The sequence below is a fragment of the Gavialis gangeticus genome, unplaced genomic scaffold (assembly GCF_001723915.1).
Source record: "Gavialis gangeticus isolate Ggan-Ray unplaced genomic scaffold, GavGan_comp1, whole genome shotgun sequence".
Taxonomy (NCBI): domain Eukaryota; kingdom Metazoa; phylum Chordata; order Crocodylia; family Gavialidae; genus Gavialis; species Gavialis gangeticus.
In genome coordinates, this window is record NW_017729028.1 from 39,393,714 (window position 1) to 39,413,585 (window position 19,872).

The 19,872-nt window shown below is 40.8% G+C and overlaps 1 protein-coding gene across 1 annotated transcript in view; it reads left to right on the plus strand.

Moving 5' to 3' along the window:
• CD2AP (CD2 associated protein) overlaps positions 1-19,872 on the plus strand; it is a 122,481-nt gene that overhangs the window by 38,823 nt on the left and 63,786 nt on the right. Inside the window, exons 4-6 of the mRNA XM_019520692.1 lie at positions 4,984-5,084; positions 11,735-11,855; positions 15,820-16,010. Of these exons, the coding sequence (XP_019376237.1) occupies positions 4,984-5,084; positions 11,735-11,855; positions 15,820-16,010 (413 nt within the window). The remainder of the gene's footprint in view (positions 1-4,983; positions 5,085-11,734; positions 11,856-15,819; positions 16,011-19,872) is intronic.

Below are 19,872 nucleotides of genomic sequence, written 5' to 3' on the forward strand. Positions count from 1 at the left end.
GCACTGTTTGCTCAGTAGGATATTCTGTGTATTTAAGTGTCTGTATAATAGGACATGAATACATATAGATTATTTTTATTGTTTCACCAAATCATGAATGATCCTTCCTATTCCCTAGATTGATTTTTTTTTTTTTTTTTTTTTCTGATTAATGTCAAGTTGCATGTAGATGGAAATTGGAATGTAATTTAAAAGAACAGAAAAAGCCTTTTAAAAACTTAGGGAAGTGTGCTGCATACTTTTTTAAAAACTTTATCAAAGCAGGTGTTGAATGCAGATTACTTTGTTTGAACAAAGTACCGTTTTGTAGTTAGGAAACCAACCTGATTGTTTCTGGTCGCTGTACCCTTTAAGATTTCAGAATTTAGGAGATCTTATCCTCCCCACTTTTATTCATAGATTGGAAGAAGAAAATCAAACTTTCTTGCTTTCAACTCCCCATTCAGTTTTTCAACTTTTAAGTTAAATTGCTTGATTAAAATGAAATTAGAAAATGTTCTCTGACCCTTTTCAGAAAAGCTGCTGTCATCAAAAAACTTGTTTGGCACCCAAACAAATTCTGATTCCAAGGTTTTAGCCAGTGGTTTCTAACACTTCTTGAATATTTTAACTTACTGAAATGTTTTTAATAATGCGTAGTACGTTTGAGCATTTACTACATACATTGTCATAATTTCAGAAATAATGTTTTAACAATTTTAAGCCTTAAGATACTTTCATAATTTCAGAAAATATTTTTTAATAGTTTATCTCTAAAATATAATTGAATGTCCTATTTTTAAAAAATGAATTAAAATTCTCTCTGGATTAAATTTCACTTTGATTTTAGTCAGACTTTTCTGCCAGTTTGATAGGAACAGTTTAATCCCTGCAGTTTTAGCCAGAGTTATACTTGGTAAACCTGATGCCTTTTTTTTCTCGTCCTTTACATGTATATTATTCCAGTCACTCTGTGTAGGTGAGCCAGTCTTCTAGTTTGTTTTCAAGTAAGGCCATTTCCCTCCATAAATCAGACATTTTACCTTTTCTTTATTTAGTTGTTTCGTTACTTTGAAGTGAGCAGGCAGTTCGCTGTTCAAGTAGTTACAGACTGCAGTTTCCTTTTTGGCTTCTCTAGGCCTCTGCAATCCCTCCCTTTTCCACTGTATTCCTGGCTTAGAGTCCCATCTTTATTGCCAGTTGTTTAGGAAAGTGACTTAATGTTCTCACCAATTTTTGCGGCATTTGGGCCGTTTTTTTTTTTTTTTTTCAACATGAGGGGCCAGAACTGCAATTAAAACAACTGAGATTTAAAATGATAGGTTTACTTTGGCCTCAGAAAATTCTGCTTGTTCCATTAGAAAATTATGTCTATTACTCTTTATGTGCATTTAGGACTCAGGTGGTTTTTTTTGAGGTCACTGTCTTCTGCTTTTCTATATCCTCCCTTCTGTAAGACAGCCAGTCTTGTGATTTGTATTTTCCTTTGGCAGCTGAATTCCTCTAAAGTCACTGAAGAATGCTGCTGCACAGAGTTTTCTGCAACGCTTCAGAGAGATGCCATTTTTGCAACCATTTTGAATGCCTCAAGGACAGTACTACTTGTGTAGGTGGTCATTAGCACCTTTATTTTAACTAAGTGTTTTTATATCATTTTATTTTTTAGTTATTTTACCTTTACGGTTGTTTTTAACGTCCTTCTCGTAAGTGAGCTCTTTAACACAGTGTCTTACCAGGCAGACTAATACATATGGGGACGTTGGTTAAAAGGCTTCCTGAATGACTATAAAAAGAATAAAGCAGCGAAAACACTAATTGGCCCACATACAGATTTGTTGAATGCTTCCACCTACCAGGCTCTGTGACCCTTTTAACAGAAATATTTTTAAATGGCCTGGTAATAGGGATCCGAGTGACAGTGTCTAAAGCTTTGCAGCCTCATTATTTTATAAGTGGTTAGGATCTTGATTCCAAGAATATACATCCAGGACTGTGCCAGTCTTTCATGCAGCTCTTAGAGGCCAGAACAAAGAACCTCTAGTTGTCTTTAAGGGGCTTTGTGTTGCTCTCATCAGCAGTATCTCTGCGTGGTGAGACCAACCACATTTCAGTGAGGAAAGATTGTTTAACATTTCAGATGAAAAGCAGAAATGCAAGATTTTTCTTGAGTGATCAGCAGTCTCCACTCTCTGCTTTCTGTTTTCATTTTAAGTGTTCTTCTAATTTTGCTGACTGCCTAGGGACAGATAATTCAGCTTTTCTCCAAGGACAGTAGAAGAACATTCTTTCTGAGCAATGGCAAAGGTGTAGCATCCATTGGGAAACTTGGAAGCTGGTCTCTTCAAGCAGCAAGCAGAAACTTGGACTCACTTCTTCTTGATTCAGATTCCCTTAGGGCTGAGCACCCTTACACTGCATCTGTACAATTACTTAGCATTGTTGCATGGTCTTTGAAAATTCCCATCCTATTTCTATGCTCTTGTCTTTGCAAGTGAGGCTTCTCTCCAGTGGTGCTAATCACCTGCCAGTTGTAACCGATTTTACCACCCGTTTGAACACCTTAGTCTTGCAGAAAACGATTTTTATTTGCAAGACTGGCTGAGGGTCCGTCTCATTGAATTGCTGTCATTGCAAAAGCACCTTGTTTATAATTATAGCTTTTAAAGAGAGGTCATAATTGATGATTTGCTAGTATGTTCACAGTTGCACCTGTTCGGCGCAGGGAAATATTTTAAAATAGTAATTTCATTCTATATGCATCTTCATTTATTGCTTGTTTGCTATATTTGTCTTGATTCAGGTAGGTCTTTGAGGTAAAGACCCTGTTTTCTACATATTGCTGTGTCTCTTAATTTGATGCATCCTGAGCTGGGAATTGGATGCTGCTGCTTTATTATGCAGTCAGTCAATGTTAATCTAATTCGGCCATCTCAGTGCTGCCTTGTTGAGAGTGACGAGGTGTAGCAGTCCTTGCTCTAAACTTCTGACTTGGGATGCTGCTCTTAAAAAGCAGGGACCCAGGTTTTCCATTTCCCTTGGAAAAACAGAGAAGAACGTGGATTTCCCCCTTTACCTGAGGAAAACACAGATTTCTCATTTTAATGGAGAAACCCATGAATTTTGCACTCTTGCAAAGAGCTTTCTGCAGGCTGGGAGAGTTCCAGCCTGCAAGGCGCTGGGGGGGAGAGGGAGGAGGGCAGTCAGGCAGGGGGCACTATGTCCATATGCACATGGATACTGGGCAGTTTGGAGAGCAGCTCTCACACGTAGGGGTCAGGGGGGGATTTGAGACCCATAGGGAGGAAGGGAGTTGGGCAGGGCTGGGGCTGGGGGGTTTGGGGCCCAGGACCAGAATGCATGGCTGTAGGGCTCCAGCGGGGAGCAGTATGGGGCTGGGGGCAGGAAGGTGGGGCTGGCTTCCTGCTGCTTCCTGCAATCCTGGGAGTGGAGGGTGGGACCTGTGTCCCCCCCCCAGATCTGTGCGCAGGGCAGGGGTGGGTGGGGGCTGCCTGCAGCAGGTTTGGGCTCCCCTCCCTGCTGCCCTCCTCTGTGGGCCAGTGGGCAGGATGTGGCGCAGCAGGGCAGAAAGGGGCCTGGCGGGCTCCTTGCTGCTGTGAGCTCCATGCTGCCCTAGCGAGGCATCCCCAGCTTGCCCGGCAGCAGCAGGGGCAGTGGCACGCCATTGTGCCCCTTGGTGCTCTGGGGCACTATACATATATAGTGGCCTTTCATTTTAATCATAGATTTGGGTTTTTAATCAGAGAATCTGCAATTTTTTATCGGGGAAACCATGATCCCTGCTAATAATACACAAGGATCTATCTTAGAGTGCCTGATGCCTGCTCCAGCATGTTCTAGCTGTAATTAAAGCACCCCGGCACCATTTTGAAGTGTGGGGATGCTGAACATATGTGACGCTGCGGGTGCTTTAATTAAAACAGTCACTGAGATCTGCTTTTAATTAAAGCACTCCCCCACCACCCTGGAACACATGTAAAAACTGATTTATTTTTATTTATTTATTCAGTTGACTAAAACCAATGTTTTAAGGCTTTAAATAAATGGTAGGTGGGTAGAGTACGGCCAAAGGGGAAGTGCTTTCCTCCTGAGAGGTAGAAACAGAAGGGTAAACAAGTAGAGGAACTGTGTATATAAGAAACAGACAGTGCATTTGCTATCTATAAATCTACCCTGATATTTTTGTATGTTGCTTAACTTTTGACTTATGAGCTCTTTCTGATGGTGACTCTTTTTCTGTGAGGCAGTGCCCACCCCATAGTGTGCAGTATTCGCATACAAATAGTATGAGTATCCAGAAAGGTTCAAAAGTTTCTCAGCTATTAGCTGGAAAAGTTCTAGAATTATAAAATGTAGTTGGAAAGAAAATATTGTCAGTCCTGTTATCACCAGATTCTTACCTAACGGAGTAGGTTTTTGGACTTGAAGGTGACACGTGTAGCGCAGAACACAAAATGTATCTTGTGATTTATCTTGGGGGAGGGTATTTTGTGGGTGAGTCAGTTCAAATTTAAGAACTTGAGATACAAAAATGTGTGTAACGTTAACTCAAGAGCAAGCATTATAGGGAGTTGATGGCTGTTTTCTTTTGATCCTTGCTGACTTCATCAGGAAATAGCTTGAAAATGTTGTACTGGGTGCTGATCCATGACTCATTTACGTTAATAATTTTGTTGGGGGGTTTTTTTATAGTGCAGTGGTAACTGGCAGTGCCATGTTTACTCCATGGTAGTTGGCATAGTTTAAAGCTCACAAATGGAAGCAGTCTTTCCTTTTTTTAAGGTGCATGTAAGGCTAGCCAGCTGGATTTTAACTGACATGTAAACAAGTGGAAAAGTGAAAACCAAGGGATTGTTAGTGGGCTCTTTGGGATGACTTAGGTGTTAAGTTCTCGTTCTTTTCTTGAAAGAGTTGAGTACAGAAGAATAAATACAAGCTTATTGTAATGCCTTTTACTTACGTGTTTTATAATATCCTTTCCTCCAGAGTCCAAGAAGCGGCAGTGTAAAGTGCAGTTCGACTATATCCCGCAGAATGAGGATGAGCTGGAGCTCAAGCTTGGGGATGTTATTGACATTAATGAAGAGGTAAGTTATTCTAAAGAACCGATCACCTCTTTGTTTGGCCAAGAATTTGAAACCACCTTTGTCTGAAATATCTGACTGACCTGGAAGAAGGTTTAAAACATAGCAAGGGAGGCATGGTTTTCTGGTTCTAAAAAATGGTATAGAGGTTTTCTGTCTTGGGAATAACAACTGTTAAATTAATAAAGGGCTGGTGTTTTGGGGAAATATTGCAAGTTGATAAATTATTAAAGGAAATGTAATGTTTACAGTAGTAAATCACATTCCATTCCGCATGATTTTCCTGAAGACCTTTTAAAACTGTTTTTATGGCCTATATACATTTTATTTTTACCTTACGGTCATTTAGCCACAAGGTTATTTGACTGGTCACCTGTAAGCTTATATTCTGGAACCAAGCTCTTCTTTAAAATTTGTGAACCTTTTAAAGAGATCGAAGCAGCAGCAAAAGCATGGTCAATCAAACCCCAAACCATTTGTTAAGCGTTATTGAACATCATGAACTTCTTGCCCCAGGGCATATTGTTTGTATTGGCTCCCTACTGTAAATGGAGTTGCCCTGATATTGAAAACTTTGGCCGTAGCTACCTTAGAGAATATTTTACACTTCACAACCACATCCTCCTGTGACCAGCTGTTTACCTTGAAGAGTCAAACTGTCAGCTGTAATTGGGAGACTTGTAAGTGTGAGAAGAAAGGGCTTTCAGAAAAAACTGGAACTACAGGAAGAAATCTTGGAAAAGGGAAGATTGACCCTGCAAGTAAATGCATTTGGAACTAGATGTAAGATTTAGTCTTCTATGTCGCTTACTCAAGTCTACATAGCGCTGTATTTTTAGCCGTTTATTCTAGACACTGGGAAGGAAGGAAGGAAGATCTATTACTGCTTCTATTTTTAATACTGGGAAGGCATTTGGGGACTACAGTAATGGTTGAGGGCTTATGATTGCCCAGGTAGAAACTAAGTATGTGTTGCTTGCTAGGTAGTTTGATCTGGTTCCAGCTGTTCAGGCGTGTGGCATATTACCATTCTTTTGTCTTGTAAACTGACAAGAAGGAAACATTTTCATGCTTTTAGCTGGTTAGTATTAAGCTATACTGCTCTCTACACTTTCTGTATGATAATTTAGAATAAATTTAGCAAATTCTTTAAAGAAATTGCTGCTTTAAAAATGGCTTCCAAAATGTACTAATCCCTCAAGAGACCTCCCCCCCACCCCCTTTGATCATGAACTTCAAGGATGTAATAATTCATTCAGTTCAAATAAGTAAACAGGGTTTTTTAAATGCCCAGGCCTATGCTGAGTAACTTGTATAATCTTCCTATTGTAAATCCCTTGCTTCCATACCTCCTTTTTCCTCTTTGTTGTCTCTGCTCATCTCATCTCATGTGCAGCAGATTTTCTGAGGCACAACCCTTGTTTGTAGCATTAATTATTATGATTGCTGGTAGTTGTTTGTATTCTGGTTGCAGCTACAGGTCCTATTCAGGCTCAGGCTTTATTATACTAGGCACTGTACACACACAGTAGTTGAAGACAGTCCATGTCTGGCAAAGCTTACAGCCTGAGAGCAAGCAAGATACAGATGACAACAAAGCCATTTGCCAAAAGTAGGACATGTATTTTTTTTCAGATCCCCATTTTCATAACAAACCATTCATTTTAATCACTTGAATCCAGCTGCCAGTGAAATGTATTTGTTCTGTTTAGCTTCTCGCATGCTTTGGGAGCTATCGAACAATATAGGGTAGTAATCCTGTGATCCCATATTTTCTTACTTATTTCTTTCACTGTCAGAACTGATATTTTATAACGTGGCCAGTGAACATCTTAAGTTGCTGTACACCAGGATTCCGAGCAAAATTTGAGAGTACAATAGATCCTTTTATTATAAGAATTGTCTGCCTGATTTCTCATTGATTAGACTTGAAGTAAGCTTATTGGCTTTGGTCAACAGCTACCCTGTATAGGCATCTAACTTCTTATCATGTAAGATCGGTTTTCTTAATAGGTAGGTGCCAATGTAATTTTCCCAGTGGCAATTATGTACAGATAGGACTTAGTGAGTATGAAGTGAAGTGTAACTCCCTCTTGTGGTCACCATTTACCTTATGGTGTGAATAGAATAAGATTCCATGAGTTTTGGGTGATGGGGAATAGGCTTGGGTATTTGGAAGTCTGCGTAGGTCATCATACCTTTCTGACATTTGGACAGAGAAGTTTTGGCTTCTTGGAACTAATTCTAACATCCTGTAATGGACTGTGTCGTGGGCAATCTTGCCTAGTGGATAGACCACCAAAGCCAGGCCAGAGTCTGAAGCAGAGGCCCTGGGTCAGGAAACGGACACCAAGGCTGCTTGCAGACGTGGAAAAGAAAAACAGCAAAAAAAAACCTCAGCACTTTAAACTCGATGCACTACTGCGCCAAGGCCAGGACATGCCCAGAAGAGGCAGCACGTTAGTTGTACCTGGCTTTCCCAACATCTGTAGAGATTGGGCACTTTAGTGCCTATGGCACTTTTATCTATTAGCTGGTAGAATCAACTGTAGCTAAAAGCACCAAAAAGCCCCACTGAAGCACCTATACAATGTAGAGTCAGATCGAAGTAATGTGCTACTGCTTCTGATAGAGTGCATCTCCCCTACCCCCCATCTGTCAGCACCCCAGGTTACCAAATATAGTGGCAAGGTATGAATCTTAAGCTAAATTGAAGTTCAGGAGTCAGAGAATGTATTACTAAATCCAAGGGAAAATCAAAAAGCCAGAGTTCAGGAACAGAGCAAGCAGGGTCAAGATATCAAGGGCAGGTCCTGATGAGCATGCAGAGCAGTTTGAGGCAACACAAAGCACATGTGGTGCACGTGCACCCAATTGCCACTGCAAATCACAAGTGGTGCATGTGCACCCAACTGCTAATTGCAAATTAGCAGTGCGGTGGGGTTTTTTTGACACTGGGGAATCCCGGTGTGAAAAAAAACTGCCACTGAAAAAAGCAGCGTGGCACTTGCAGCAGCAGGATGCACCACCAGAAGGGGAGCCTGGGTCGCTAGAGCCATGCCCTAGCTGCTGGCCAGGCTCTGAGCGGCTGGCTGAGCACTAGTGCTGCCCCCAGGAGGCCCCCAGGACTCCAGGTAAGGCTGCTGGGGCAACACAGGTGCTGGCTGCAGCCTCCCCTATCCCACCTGGGTTACTTTGCTACATGTAGGAATACGTATGTAGGGCACACCGAGGGACATATAGCAGTGGCACAAACATGTCCTGCTGCTGTTTGTCCCACGAGAAATGCATCCCTGGACATATGCGCTTCTCAGGATGTGCCCCAGGACTACTAGATTGTAGAGGCTTCCAGCACAAACTGTTGGCAGTCCTGGAGTCTTTTTGCCACAGCTGGAACTAAATGGGTAGATTGCTCTCCCATCAGCCAGTCAGAAGGTCCAGGCAGTGCCCAGCTGGAGTCATGAGCTAGGTTAGGACTGTCTGTCAAAGCCCCAGTCCCTGTGGCTCACTAGGCAAGTAGCCTAGGTTGGACTCTGTTAGGGCCCCTGACACATGGTCTTAGTTTAACCATGTATCTGATGGCTAGGTAGTAATCCTATAGCTTGAAAGAGGCAAACATTTAGCCAAGGAAATTAGTGCATTAATGATGAGCAGGGATCTTGATGTTCTTGGTTTAAAAATCCCACATTGTCTGATAAAAATTCTCAGATTAAAACCCCCAAATTTGCATTTTTCCATGATTTTTAAAATGAAACACCACTAATACATATACAGATATCTAGAGAGAGATGTAAAATATGCATCAGTTGAACACGATGTTTTTATTGGTATATTTACAATTTTAAAGCAGTTTGGAAGCCTACAAGTGCCTCAATGATTACTAAAATAAATTCTAAATACCTATATATTCTGGTGCTTGATTTTGGTTTTTTATCATAGAAAATCAGAGCTCCCCCTGCCCCTTCACTTGCAAGGATGTGGGTCCAGCTGCGGCTGTTGTCCTCCCCCCCCACCCCCCTACCACTGCTTTGTGGTGGTGAGCAACCCACATCTGCCAGTGCCAAGCCCATGCCATTGCCCATCACTTCCAGGCCACAGCCATCCCCACCCCCGCAATCCTGCTGGTACCCCTCACTCCCCACTCCTAGACCTGCTGGTGCCCCTCACTTGCAACCCCCTGCCCCCCAGCCTACAGCCCTGCTGGAGGAGGGCCTCAGCTGCCAGGGCTACAGGAGTGAGACCAGGGTAGGGCCTGTAGCTGGTTGTTGCCCATGCCTTTTGTGTGGCAAGGTCATGTGTCACTCTCCAGTTGTTGAGCTGGGCTTTTCTCCTAGCACTCCACAGTGACATCAAGGTTTTTTCTGGAAAAGAATCGATAAATGGGAAGGAATGGTTTCCTCAAATGGAACAATTTATGACTTTTGAAGATGCTCTTCTAGCATTCCACATGTCTAGAAATATCAATTCCTTTTCTAAATCAACTTAATTTGATGTCTGACAAATACATATACTATATTTAGCACAGAAATCTATTCTAAACTGTTTTCTGCTGTATCCCTTGCTAAATACAGTGCTTATGGATGGAAACTACAGACGGCTCTTTTTGTAATTTTGGTATGCATTTCGTATAATCAGAAAGTAACAAGGTTGTGTGAAATGGGAAGTAAAGCCTTGAAATCTCATTTTTAAAGAATAGATATCCCCATGTGTGCTTACTGGCTCAATAGGAGCTTTTACCTCTATCACAAGGTGATAGTCAACTGATAAAAATTCCTTTCAAAGTCCTTTGTGTTTTCTCTTAAGAAAAATAAACTTTTTTTTAGCATAAAATTTTCAAGTATGTGAAACCAGGTCAGAGTCAGGAGGCTTGGCCTCTATTCCTTCTTGGCATGACTGTGAATTCCTTGTTTATATGGTGGTGTGAGATGCTTTGAAGAAAAGTGTTTAAATAAGAATCAAGGATTTATAAAGTCAACAATGCTTGTAAATGTATTGGATTAACAGGATGGGCTATCAAAGCCCTCTTTCCAGTAGAGAGAAATGTTGGTACATTAGGTATCCCAAGAACTTTTATTTAATGAAGCTTTGGGATTCTAGCAGCTTTTTCACTGCCATCCTGAGACAAGTTCATAACAGCTCTTAAACCTTCATGCTGTAACAGAGACAGACAGTCATTTGAACAGAATACATTCAAAATGAAAATTTTCAAAGCTTAGTTGACTTTAAAAAAAAATGTAATCTAACTTAAATGTTTGGTGCACGTCTTGTCCTTTTTCAGCCCTTGATTTTGTGTAAAATCTTCTCTTCATCCTTTTATTGTTGGCAGCCTCTTGCTCTCACACCGTAAACATAGACAATGGGCACTTGATAATTTGAAAAATCTTTACTCTTCACTCTTAAAATCATCTATGTATGAGTAGATTTAAAAGTGTTTAGCTATGACTGAAAGAGATGAATTAAAGGAATCTGTAGAATAGATCATTGCATTCAAAGTCCTGACATGCTTGCTACTTTTTAAGTGGTGATTGTTATTGTTTGATTTGGAGTCTAAGGGCAGTCTAGATCTCCCTTTTTGTGCTGTTTCATAAAATGAGGTTGCACACATCCCTTCTGTAACCAGAAGATTTCTCTTTACAGTTCTGGCTTGTTTCAGTGTGCAAGGATTATGCAGTGCCAAATGCAGAAACCTTTAGGGGACTACAAGTGCACGTAGGATGTGCCAGTTGGTAAATTATCTGGTATTCTTAAAAACTGGTCAGCTGTAGTAGAATTGAGAGTGAACCAGTGATGGAGAAAAGCCTAAATTAGGAACGTACCTCCACTCTCCCCAAACTCACCATCTTGTCATGCAGCCCTGTCTGAGAACCAGGAAGTCTCTATATAAAACAGACCTTCATGCCACAAAGAAAAACACCCAAAATCTAGGGGGTTTTTGGAGTTTGAGTAGTAGTGCTTCTTTATATAGGAACTCTGAAAATGAGTTACAAATGGCATTCATAGGTATGGCTTTTTCTTCAAGATCATAAAGCTTTATCACTCATAAGTCCAGCTGCATTTAGTTCTGGTCTAACTTTACAGGATATCTTTAATGATGTAAAGATAGCTTAGCTGAATTGTGGAGTATTATAAAATAACAAGTACGTTAAGAAGTGTGAGGCCATGTGTGATGAAGTCCAAGAATGTGGGGACATTGCAGTGCACCAAGAGGGTCCAGTGGGTTTAACGCCTCCTTCCCAATGGTGAACTAGCAAGTGTCCACTGTTCAGTGGCCAGTTTAATACCTTTCCCTTCCATTACCTGTAGATCCTTGCTCCCTGTCCGTGTGCCTGTGGAATTCTTCTTGGGGAAGAGAGGGATCTGTCAGCTGAAAGTAACATTTTTCTGCTTAGCTGGAATAAGTTGTAGAATGATAAAACACTTTCTATTCATCCTGCTTTGTCCCAGCATATTATGAGATTTTTTTTCCTTTAAAAAAATGGCACTTTGAACTTTTTTGAAGTTATTTCTATCTTCTTTTAAGTGTATTTACAATATCTCATGATAGACTTATCTTAAGTCCTACTCTGTTTACATTGCTCTGGAAAGTTATGAAACTGGCATTGTGTTTAGTTTTCCCCTGTTTTATTGGTAAAGTGTGAAATACCTTTTTACAGGTAGAAGAAGGCTGGTGGAGCGGAACACTAAATGGCAAGTCAGGATTATTCCCTTCCAACTTTGTAAAAGAATTAGAGTTGACAGATGATGGAGAAGCACAAGATCCCGTGGATGACACAGGTATGAAAGCTTTTTATGTAGGATCCAGTATGTAATACCAGCAGCAGTCACTTGGGCCCAAAACGTGGTTAAGAAGTTACAATAATAGAGGGAAAGGTGGTAGGTTTTCTTACTTTTTTTTTAAAAATTATTATTGGATATATCTAATATATTAAGGGCTTACTCTTTCTGCTCCTCCCCCTCACTTCCATCCTCTAGCACTGTAGTACAGACTTGGGTTTTCATGCAGGCTCAAGGAAGGCATCGTGGGGTGCCTCCAGGTCTCCCTAGTGCCGCGCTTCTAAGACTGATGTGCGTGGAACAGGAAAGTTTGGGTAAAACAGATTTCTTCAGCAGTATAACAGCACTTTGCCACTACAATGCCTGCATACCTATAGATTGCAAATTGCCCCAAGGCAGGACCTATGCCTATGTAAAACAGATAAATACTGGTAATGCACATATAATTTTCACCTGTTTGAGACCTGAAGTTCTGCAGCATTTGGGCCTGTGATGTACTTCTTTCATATCAGGGAATATTTTTCTTTCAGTTCCTTGCTTCGGATTCTGACAAGCTTTGACACTGCTAGGCAGCACTCAGGCCCAGATCCTGCTTCATCAGTTAGATGCTTACATGTGATCCTACTCCCCCTGTTAGAGTTCCTGGAAAAAGTGTTAATCCACTTACTTTTATAATATGTCATCATCACTTTAGCTTTAGGAGTGAATCACGAAAGTGCATCAAGGAGGAAGAATCCTTCCCCCCCCCCACACACACGCTAACTGTTTTTTTTTCAGGAACTTGAGCATGGTGGTATAGGATCTCACTTAAGTGCCTCAGCCAATTTACATGCCTGGAACAGGATGTAGCTCTGAAGGTTTAATCTAAATTTACTTGGTTTATAAGCCTAAAATAAATGTGTGTCAGGACATTTGAAGTACTTTGCATGAGAGAGTGAATTGCAGAGGTGGAAGAAGAGGCCTTGAATTGTCAGATCACAATGAACATGAGTTGTCTAATACTACATCCGAGTTGCACTGTCTTGTATCCTTGTTGTATTGCCCATTTTATTATTAGAGATGTAGCAGCTAATTGCTCAGATTACTTCAGGATCTAAGTAGCTTTAAACCTGGATAGTTGAATCTTTTGTAGTTGTGTGGCCAGAAGAGCAAGAGACATAGACCGTAATTCATAGGTGAAAAATGTTCATAGCTGTATTTTGATTGGGATGCCAAATAAGTGCATGTTTTGCAGGAAAAGAAATGCCTTAGTTTGTTCTCCTGAACTGATTTAGGGTGGTTTGGTCTCCGAAGGCTTTACAGCGTGAAGGAATGAAACTTCCTACTGTGCTGTTGCTCAGTGTCAAGCACAGCAAATAGATCCATAATAAAAACTGATTCCAAGACCTTGCTTCATTTAGGTAGTGATCAGGGAAAAAAAAGTGTTAAAAAAGTGGCGCTGACTGTATTTCCAGTTCCAAGATGCTCTGAGCTCTTTGTCTCTGACAAAATTGTGCTTAAAGATGAAAGCAAAAATAGGCTGACAAGGAAAAATATTTTTTCCAGTCTGCATCAATTCTGGAAATGTTATTAGGAGCAAAACAAGTGGGGAGTCGAGAGTCATAGAAAAGTAAGGCTGCAACGGACCTCTAGCAGTCATCTAGTCATGCCCCCTGTCAGAGGCAGGATGGTCCCAACTCAAATTATCCTATACAAATGTACTGTCTGACCTCTTGGTAAAACTATAGTCAACCCAGACACAACATACAACATCCTAATCTCCCACAGGTAAAGCCTGGAGACTGCAGCAGCCAGCATCCTGCTGCAAAAGTTGTTAAAATAAGCTCGAGAGATGCCAGAAAGAGGGCCACAACCCCTGCTACAGAAGGCGGCAAAACCCCTCGCAGTTCATACCAGTCTGATCATAGGGTAAAATTCCTTCCTGAGCCCATTTACAGTGATCTCTCTGACCCTGATCAGAGGGGTAGGAGCCTCCAGGTTTTGAGTCTCGGCATGAGCATTAGTACGTCCCAGTCAAAATCCCACGATTTAGGGGATTTTGAGCAGCCCAGGCACTAGGTTAGGGGCTATCTCTTATTAGGTAGAGCTAATTCCTTACTTGGAGCACTAGCTGGTAAATTTACAAAAGCCATGTTTTCCCTTGGCAGTTTTTACTGTGGATCAGAGAGGCTTGTGGGTAACTTGAATTGACAGTCCATTTGCTGGCAGTCAGTAGCCGGGGCCTGATTTTCAGCAGTTCTGAATGCTAGCATTGCAGTTGCAGGTGCTGAGCCGCTCTCAAAATCAGGTGCTCAGTGACTGCTCTGCCTTGCCTTGTTGAGCAGTGTTAATTTTTACTTTCCCTGTTGGCTAGAAATAGCAACAGAGCGCCAAGACTACTGAGAGATGTTCTTTCAAGGCAGAGACTTGTAGCCTGGACATTTTATTGTCAGGGAGGCAAAGAGATGGTTTGTATATTTGGTGGGGAAAATGCTGAGTTTAAGGGTGGGTGGGGTGGAAGAGAAGAAGTGGCAGCAACAGCTGGGTCCCAGCACCAGCCCATCTTAGACCTGGGCTGGGTCATGCTGGTCCAGCACTAAGAGAAGTTATGCCCAACTTCCCTAAAACAGTGGTTCTCAACCTTTTCAGACTCGAGGCTCCCCTAAGAAAATGCCAGCTCTTGGCTTTCGCTCGGTTTTGTCTGCCAGATAAGAGTCATTCTGTTACAGAGAGCTCGGGCTGCAGCAGGTCGAAGTGGTTTGACATTTTGGTTCCTATCTGAAATCTCTAGGTTTATCTTGTTTTCACGCCTAACAGTGCAGCACCCTGTGGCACCCTGGTTCTGAATCACAACTCTAGAAAGAAGGCCGGGCAGGGTGGCATCTTAGAGACTAACTCATTCAGAAACGCATAAGCTTTTCTAGGCCACAGCCTACTTCAGAGGCAATGAATGGACTTGCAGAGCTGGAGGACTAAAATTGAATTGTGTGAAGGATGTTTGGTCTATAATTCAGCTTCCTGGTTTCAGCTAGTGTATCTTTTCTTGCATGCTGCAGGTGGAAAACAAGCTTCCCTGTAGATACTAGTTTAGTTCTCAAACAAAATGTTTTCAAACAACTCCCAAATACTTGAATTCCCGAGTATCTGCTTTATACAGGTCAATGACTACTTTGTTATGGATAAATATGTCCCCTCCTCCTTTATTTAAAATGATGGGCTAAAATGTAAGGCTGTGTTCACACTGTAACAGTGGTTAAAGCTGGATATCTCAGTTAGAACTAGATGATCTTGGTGTTGCTGAATAGAAATACAGCATTAAGATAATTGTGAGCAAATGTAATAAATGTGGATATTTTTACTTTTTAAAAAATCTCCAATTATTTTTGTCAGTTGTCCAGAAGAGTAGAGAAAATTTCACTTGCCAGCATGGAGAGAAAATTATTTTTTGTAATGTCAAAACAGGTTTTCTTTTTTTTTCTCTCTCCCCCTCTGCTATAGAAGTATGGAAGAATTTAACTGTTCTGCAGTAATCTTTAGTAGAGTCACTGCATCTGGTAAAAGCAGTAATGTGCAACTGTTTTGGTACTATGCTGAAATAAAATACTGGGTCAAAGAGAGTGCAGGAGCATACTTCTGAGCTGGTGGGATATATACAACCGATGACAATAGCGGATCTTATTCCTTGGCTGATGTCCGAGATGCCAAGCCAAAAATCAATTATCTAATCTGTTGATGGCTGAGAGCTGCTGGTACATTTTGTGCAGAAATAGTATCATAGCAAACTGCCTTGAGAGAGTTTTTTTAGAGCTAGAGCCCTGCTAAACATGTATCCAGCAGAAGATGTAGGAATGTCTAGATGGTAACTGCAATTTTAATAAGTATTTGGCAAGAGCAGTGTATATAGGCATTAACAGAAAAGATGATCACTGTGATTTTGATTTCCAGAATACCTGATGAGTATAAATACTTGGTCATACTTTTTCAGAGTCTGTTTTCACTGGTCCTACCTCACCTGTGGCCTCCTCCCCTGGGAATGGAAACGAACCTGCAGTTGCATCAGTAATGCAGCCAAAGAAAATCCGAGGCATTGGATTTGGAGACATCTTCAAAGAAGGTTCGGTGAAACTGAAGACAAGATTATCCAGTAATGATTTTGAGGAAAAAAAGCAAGAAAAGGTTTGTAGGAGTCCATGCTTGAGCATGGCTTTTGAGTGTATTCACACATTATGTTTTAACTTTGAATAATTTATTTTCATCTTTTAAAGAAGTGGTAATAATACTTTCTATCGTAGCATCACAAAGTGCTTCAGAGAGATAGAGACATTTACTGAAGTTGCAGTAAAATAGGTTTAGATTGGCCACCAGGAAAAATGCCTTTGTTGTCAGAACAGCGAGTAGTGGAATAGGCTGCCTAGGGAGGTTGTGGACTCTCCGTCACTGGAGGTGTTTGAGATGAGACAGGACAGCCACTGGTTGGGAATGATATAGGCATAGCTGTGTCTACGTTTTGTGGGTATTTTTCATACTTCTTTGCTTTGTTGGTTGCTGAATGGGGCTGGGAGGGATTCCCCCTTTTCTGCTACATGTCAGATGTGGGATTTGTAAACTTTCCTCAGAGGCATTGGATGTTGGCTGCAGCCAAAGCTGGGGATTTTGACTGGAGTGCCAGTGCTCTTGTTGGGACTTTAAGCCAGAGGTTCCTGGCTAGAGGGTCTTGCCCCTCCAATCAGGGTCTGACCAATTGCTCTGTTTGGAGTTGGGAAGGAATTTTATCTCATGGACTGTGGGAGGATTTGCCTCCCTCTGTAGCAGGGGGTATGACCCTCTACCTGGCATCTCTGGAGTGTATATTACCCTTTTGCAGAAGAGGTTAGGGTGTTGTTGTGTTGTGTCCAGGTTAATAGTCATTTTACTAAGACGTTAGATTATGGATTTGTATAGGATAGTTTGGATAGGGGTGATCCTACTTCAGGCATGGGGTTGGACTGGATGACCTATAGAGGTTGCTTCCAGCCCTACTTCTCTCTAAAATCTCTGATTTCTATGATTGGCGCTCTCAGCATCTATATGAAGTGGATCGGCCCCCCATTTTTGCAAAGGAGGGGCCTGCACAAAGAAGCTGGCTAATATTGATCTGTACCCAAACCAGAAAAATCCAAGACGAACGACCCAGGGCAGTCTTTCCTTTTTTTAAGTTAATGTACTTTTCAAGTAAATATAAAAAGATAAAATAGCACTGATGGATAACACCCATTCAAAATGATCTGCCTAAGTTTTTAAAAGGGAATAGGAGAGAGGAAAAACGAACTACTTTGCTTTCTAAATCAGATGATTTCAAGAGCTGTAACAAGCCACCTTCCAAGCACAATTCAATAGATAATTTGCGTATATTGCTCTAGTTCTGCCAAAACTAGCAATAAGTGAATGAAAATCATTGTAGTGCTTTCTGAGTCTATTTGACCTAATATTTCCAGGAATTTATTCAAGAGGCAAAGATTTCTTAGGGTGAAATCTTTTATATAGTTTAAATAAAGTTAGGCAAGCTTTCATATGCAAAGCATTCTTCCTCAGGTCTCTGATCACACCTAAGAAATTCTTGCCTCTAATAATTTCTGAACTATTACAGATACAACATCACTTTTTACGGTACAGGCTCTTATTGTTATACTTCCTAATATAAGTAGCAGAAATAATGAAAACAGACATTTTACAGTATTGTTTTGTACTTCAAATACCAATGAAGCAACATAGGTTTTGTTTGGTGTTTTTTTTTTTTTTTTTTTAAAAACCCAAAAAAAAAAAAAAGGTTTTTTTTGGGTTTTTAAAAAAAAAAAAAAACACAAAAAAAAACTTGTCTGTCTTTTTTGGAATTGCAAGAGAAAAAAAATACTGAAAAATTTTTTTTTTTTTTAAATTAACTGCTCTGCTCTATCACAGATTCCTTGTGTGATTGTGAGCAAGAAGCTTATGATATAGACCAGGGTGTCAAACTTGCTTCCTGCCCTGGGTTGCATCCAGATCATGTATGCCTCCATAGCAAGAGGTGGAGGCTGTGCCACTGATGCTTGTTTTGTGCTGTGGTGGCAGCTCTGGCTCCAGATCCAGCATGGGGATGCAACAGCAGTGGAGCTGGGTCCACAGCAGTGGGCAAAGCAGCTGGAGGGTGACCTGAGTTGTCAGCCCTTGGTCACCTGCCTACTCCCTATCGCCGTGTCTACTGGAACCTGAGGACTATGGGTTCTGCAGCAGACCACTTCCCAACTTCTGGTGGCCCACTTGTATCCTGATGGACTGGATACAGCAGCTCCGTGGGTTAGAACTGGCATTTGGCCTCAGTAATACCCCATATCTATAAGATCCATAAGATGACTGTGCCTTGTGTAAGCTCAATTTTTTTCCCCATCAATTTTCATTAATGCCATGCCCAAGATCTTGCTGTCCTTTTTTTTCCAGTTTCATTTTGTGTTCTTTGTTTGTATTATAAGAGAGGTGAACAGAGTGCCTTGTCTCCCTGCACTTCAGTTTCCCAAGGGGACTGGCAGATAGTAGGCAAATACTTACAATTGCATCTGGTATGCCATTGATTTTAGTTTGAGATTTCTGCTACTGTTCATGAGTGAGAGGCTAAAGAAAGCAACTACTTTTTTTAGCACTTGAAGAGCATCTTGGATTTATTACCTTTATTTTTCTTTACTTTTTGCTCAGAGAAAAGTTTGGTGTAAAATGCCTTGTGTTTGCCAATCTCCCAAGAAGCTGGGATTAAAATATTAAAGCTCTTCTTTCCATCCTGAACTGTTGTACAGAGTATTGAATAGTTTACTAGAAGTGTTGCATAGTTTTGATGTTCCTGAAATGTTTTAATGGAATGTAGACGAAAGTACAAACCAGGGAATGATGCTTAAGTTGACTGAACTTATTTTAACCAGTTTCTGTTCTTGTAATAGAAACTATTTGTGAGCCATTACAGTTTTTGTATGGTTACCATTCTAGCTGAAATTCTGAGATTTAATTTTTATTAAAACTAGTCATTTTCTTGTAGAGAGAGAGTGGTTCTTCAGTAGTGTATGGAATGCACTGCTTTTTCTTTCCAATTTATGGGTGTAATTGTTCTGTCTGAAATGTTTTTACGATTAGTTTATAAGAGCTAAAGAAACTTCATGCTGTGCAATTTCACTGTATATGAATACTCAAATAAGTGTTAAGACTCTTGGCAGGCAAAGTTCTTTGAGTAGATGTGATCTCTTTTATTAGACCAACTGAGTAGTTGGAAAAAAAGTTCTTAGCAAGCTTTCAGGTGCAGTCATCATTCTTCAGGCATAGGGAGTCACTGTTAGGACTCTTTTTTTTCACTTTACCTACTGGGCTAATTCAATAAGTTATAGGCTGTTTCTCCCAGCTGGTAGGACAAAACTAGGAAATTAAGTGAGAAAATAATTTGAATAATTTACAGACAGTGAAATATAAACCAGTTAATGTTTTTAGGTGGTACTTAACCTAACCACTTATACCTTAGAATTGTCTTAGTATAATATTCAAGTACTGACCAGAATAGAAGATTTAGTATTTGAGTACTTGATCATTCAAGTACTTAGGTTTCTATCAGTCTAGTACTTGAATTATGGGGGATTTACTCCTAAAATATTGCAGTCTGAAAGGGAGAGACAGATAAATGAGGGAGTTTTTCAGACTGGGTTACTCTGAGTGAGGAATAAACTTTTTCATGAAGACTTCAGTAAGATGCAAAAGTTTATTTAAATTTGTGCTTTGATTCATTTTGTCACTAATGCAGTGGTTCTCACCTTTTTTTAGACTCAAAGCACCCTTCTGTAACTTTCAAGAATTAGGTGGCACTCCATTTCAAAAACTAATTTATACTGCTTACCTGGTATAGGGCTGGGAAGGAAGGAGGAAGAACAGCCCGCAGGGAAAAGCCTGCAGTGCAGTGAGTGGGGGAAGGAGAGTGGCTGGCAGGGAAGAGCCTGCACTTACCTCTTTACTGGAGCTTGCCTTTATCTTACTTAACCTCCTCTCTCCTGCA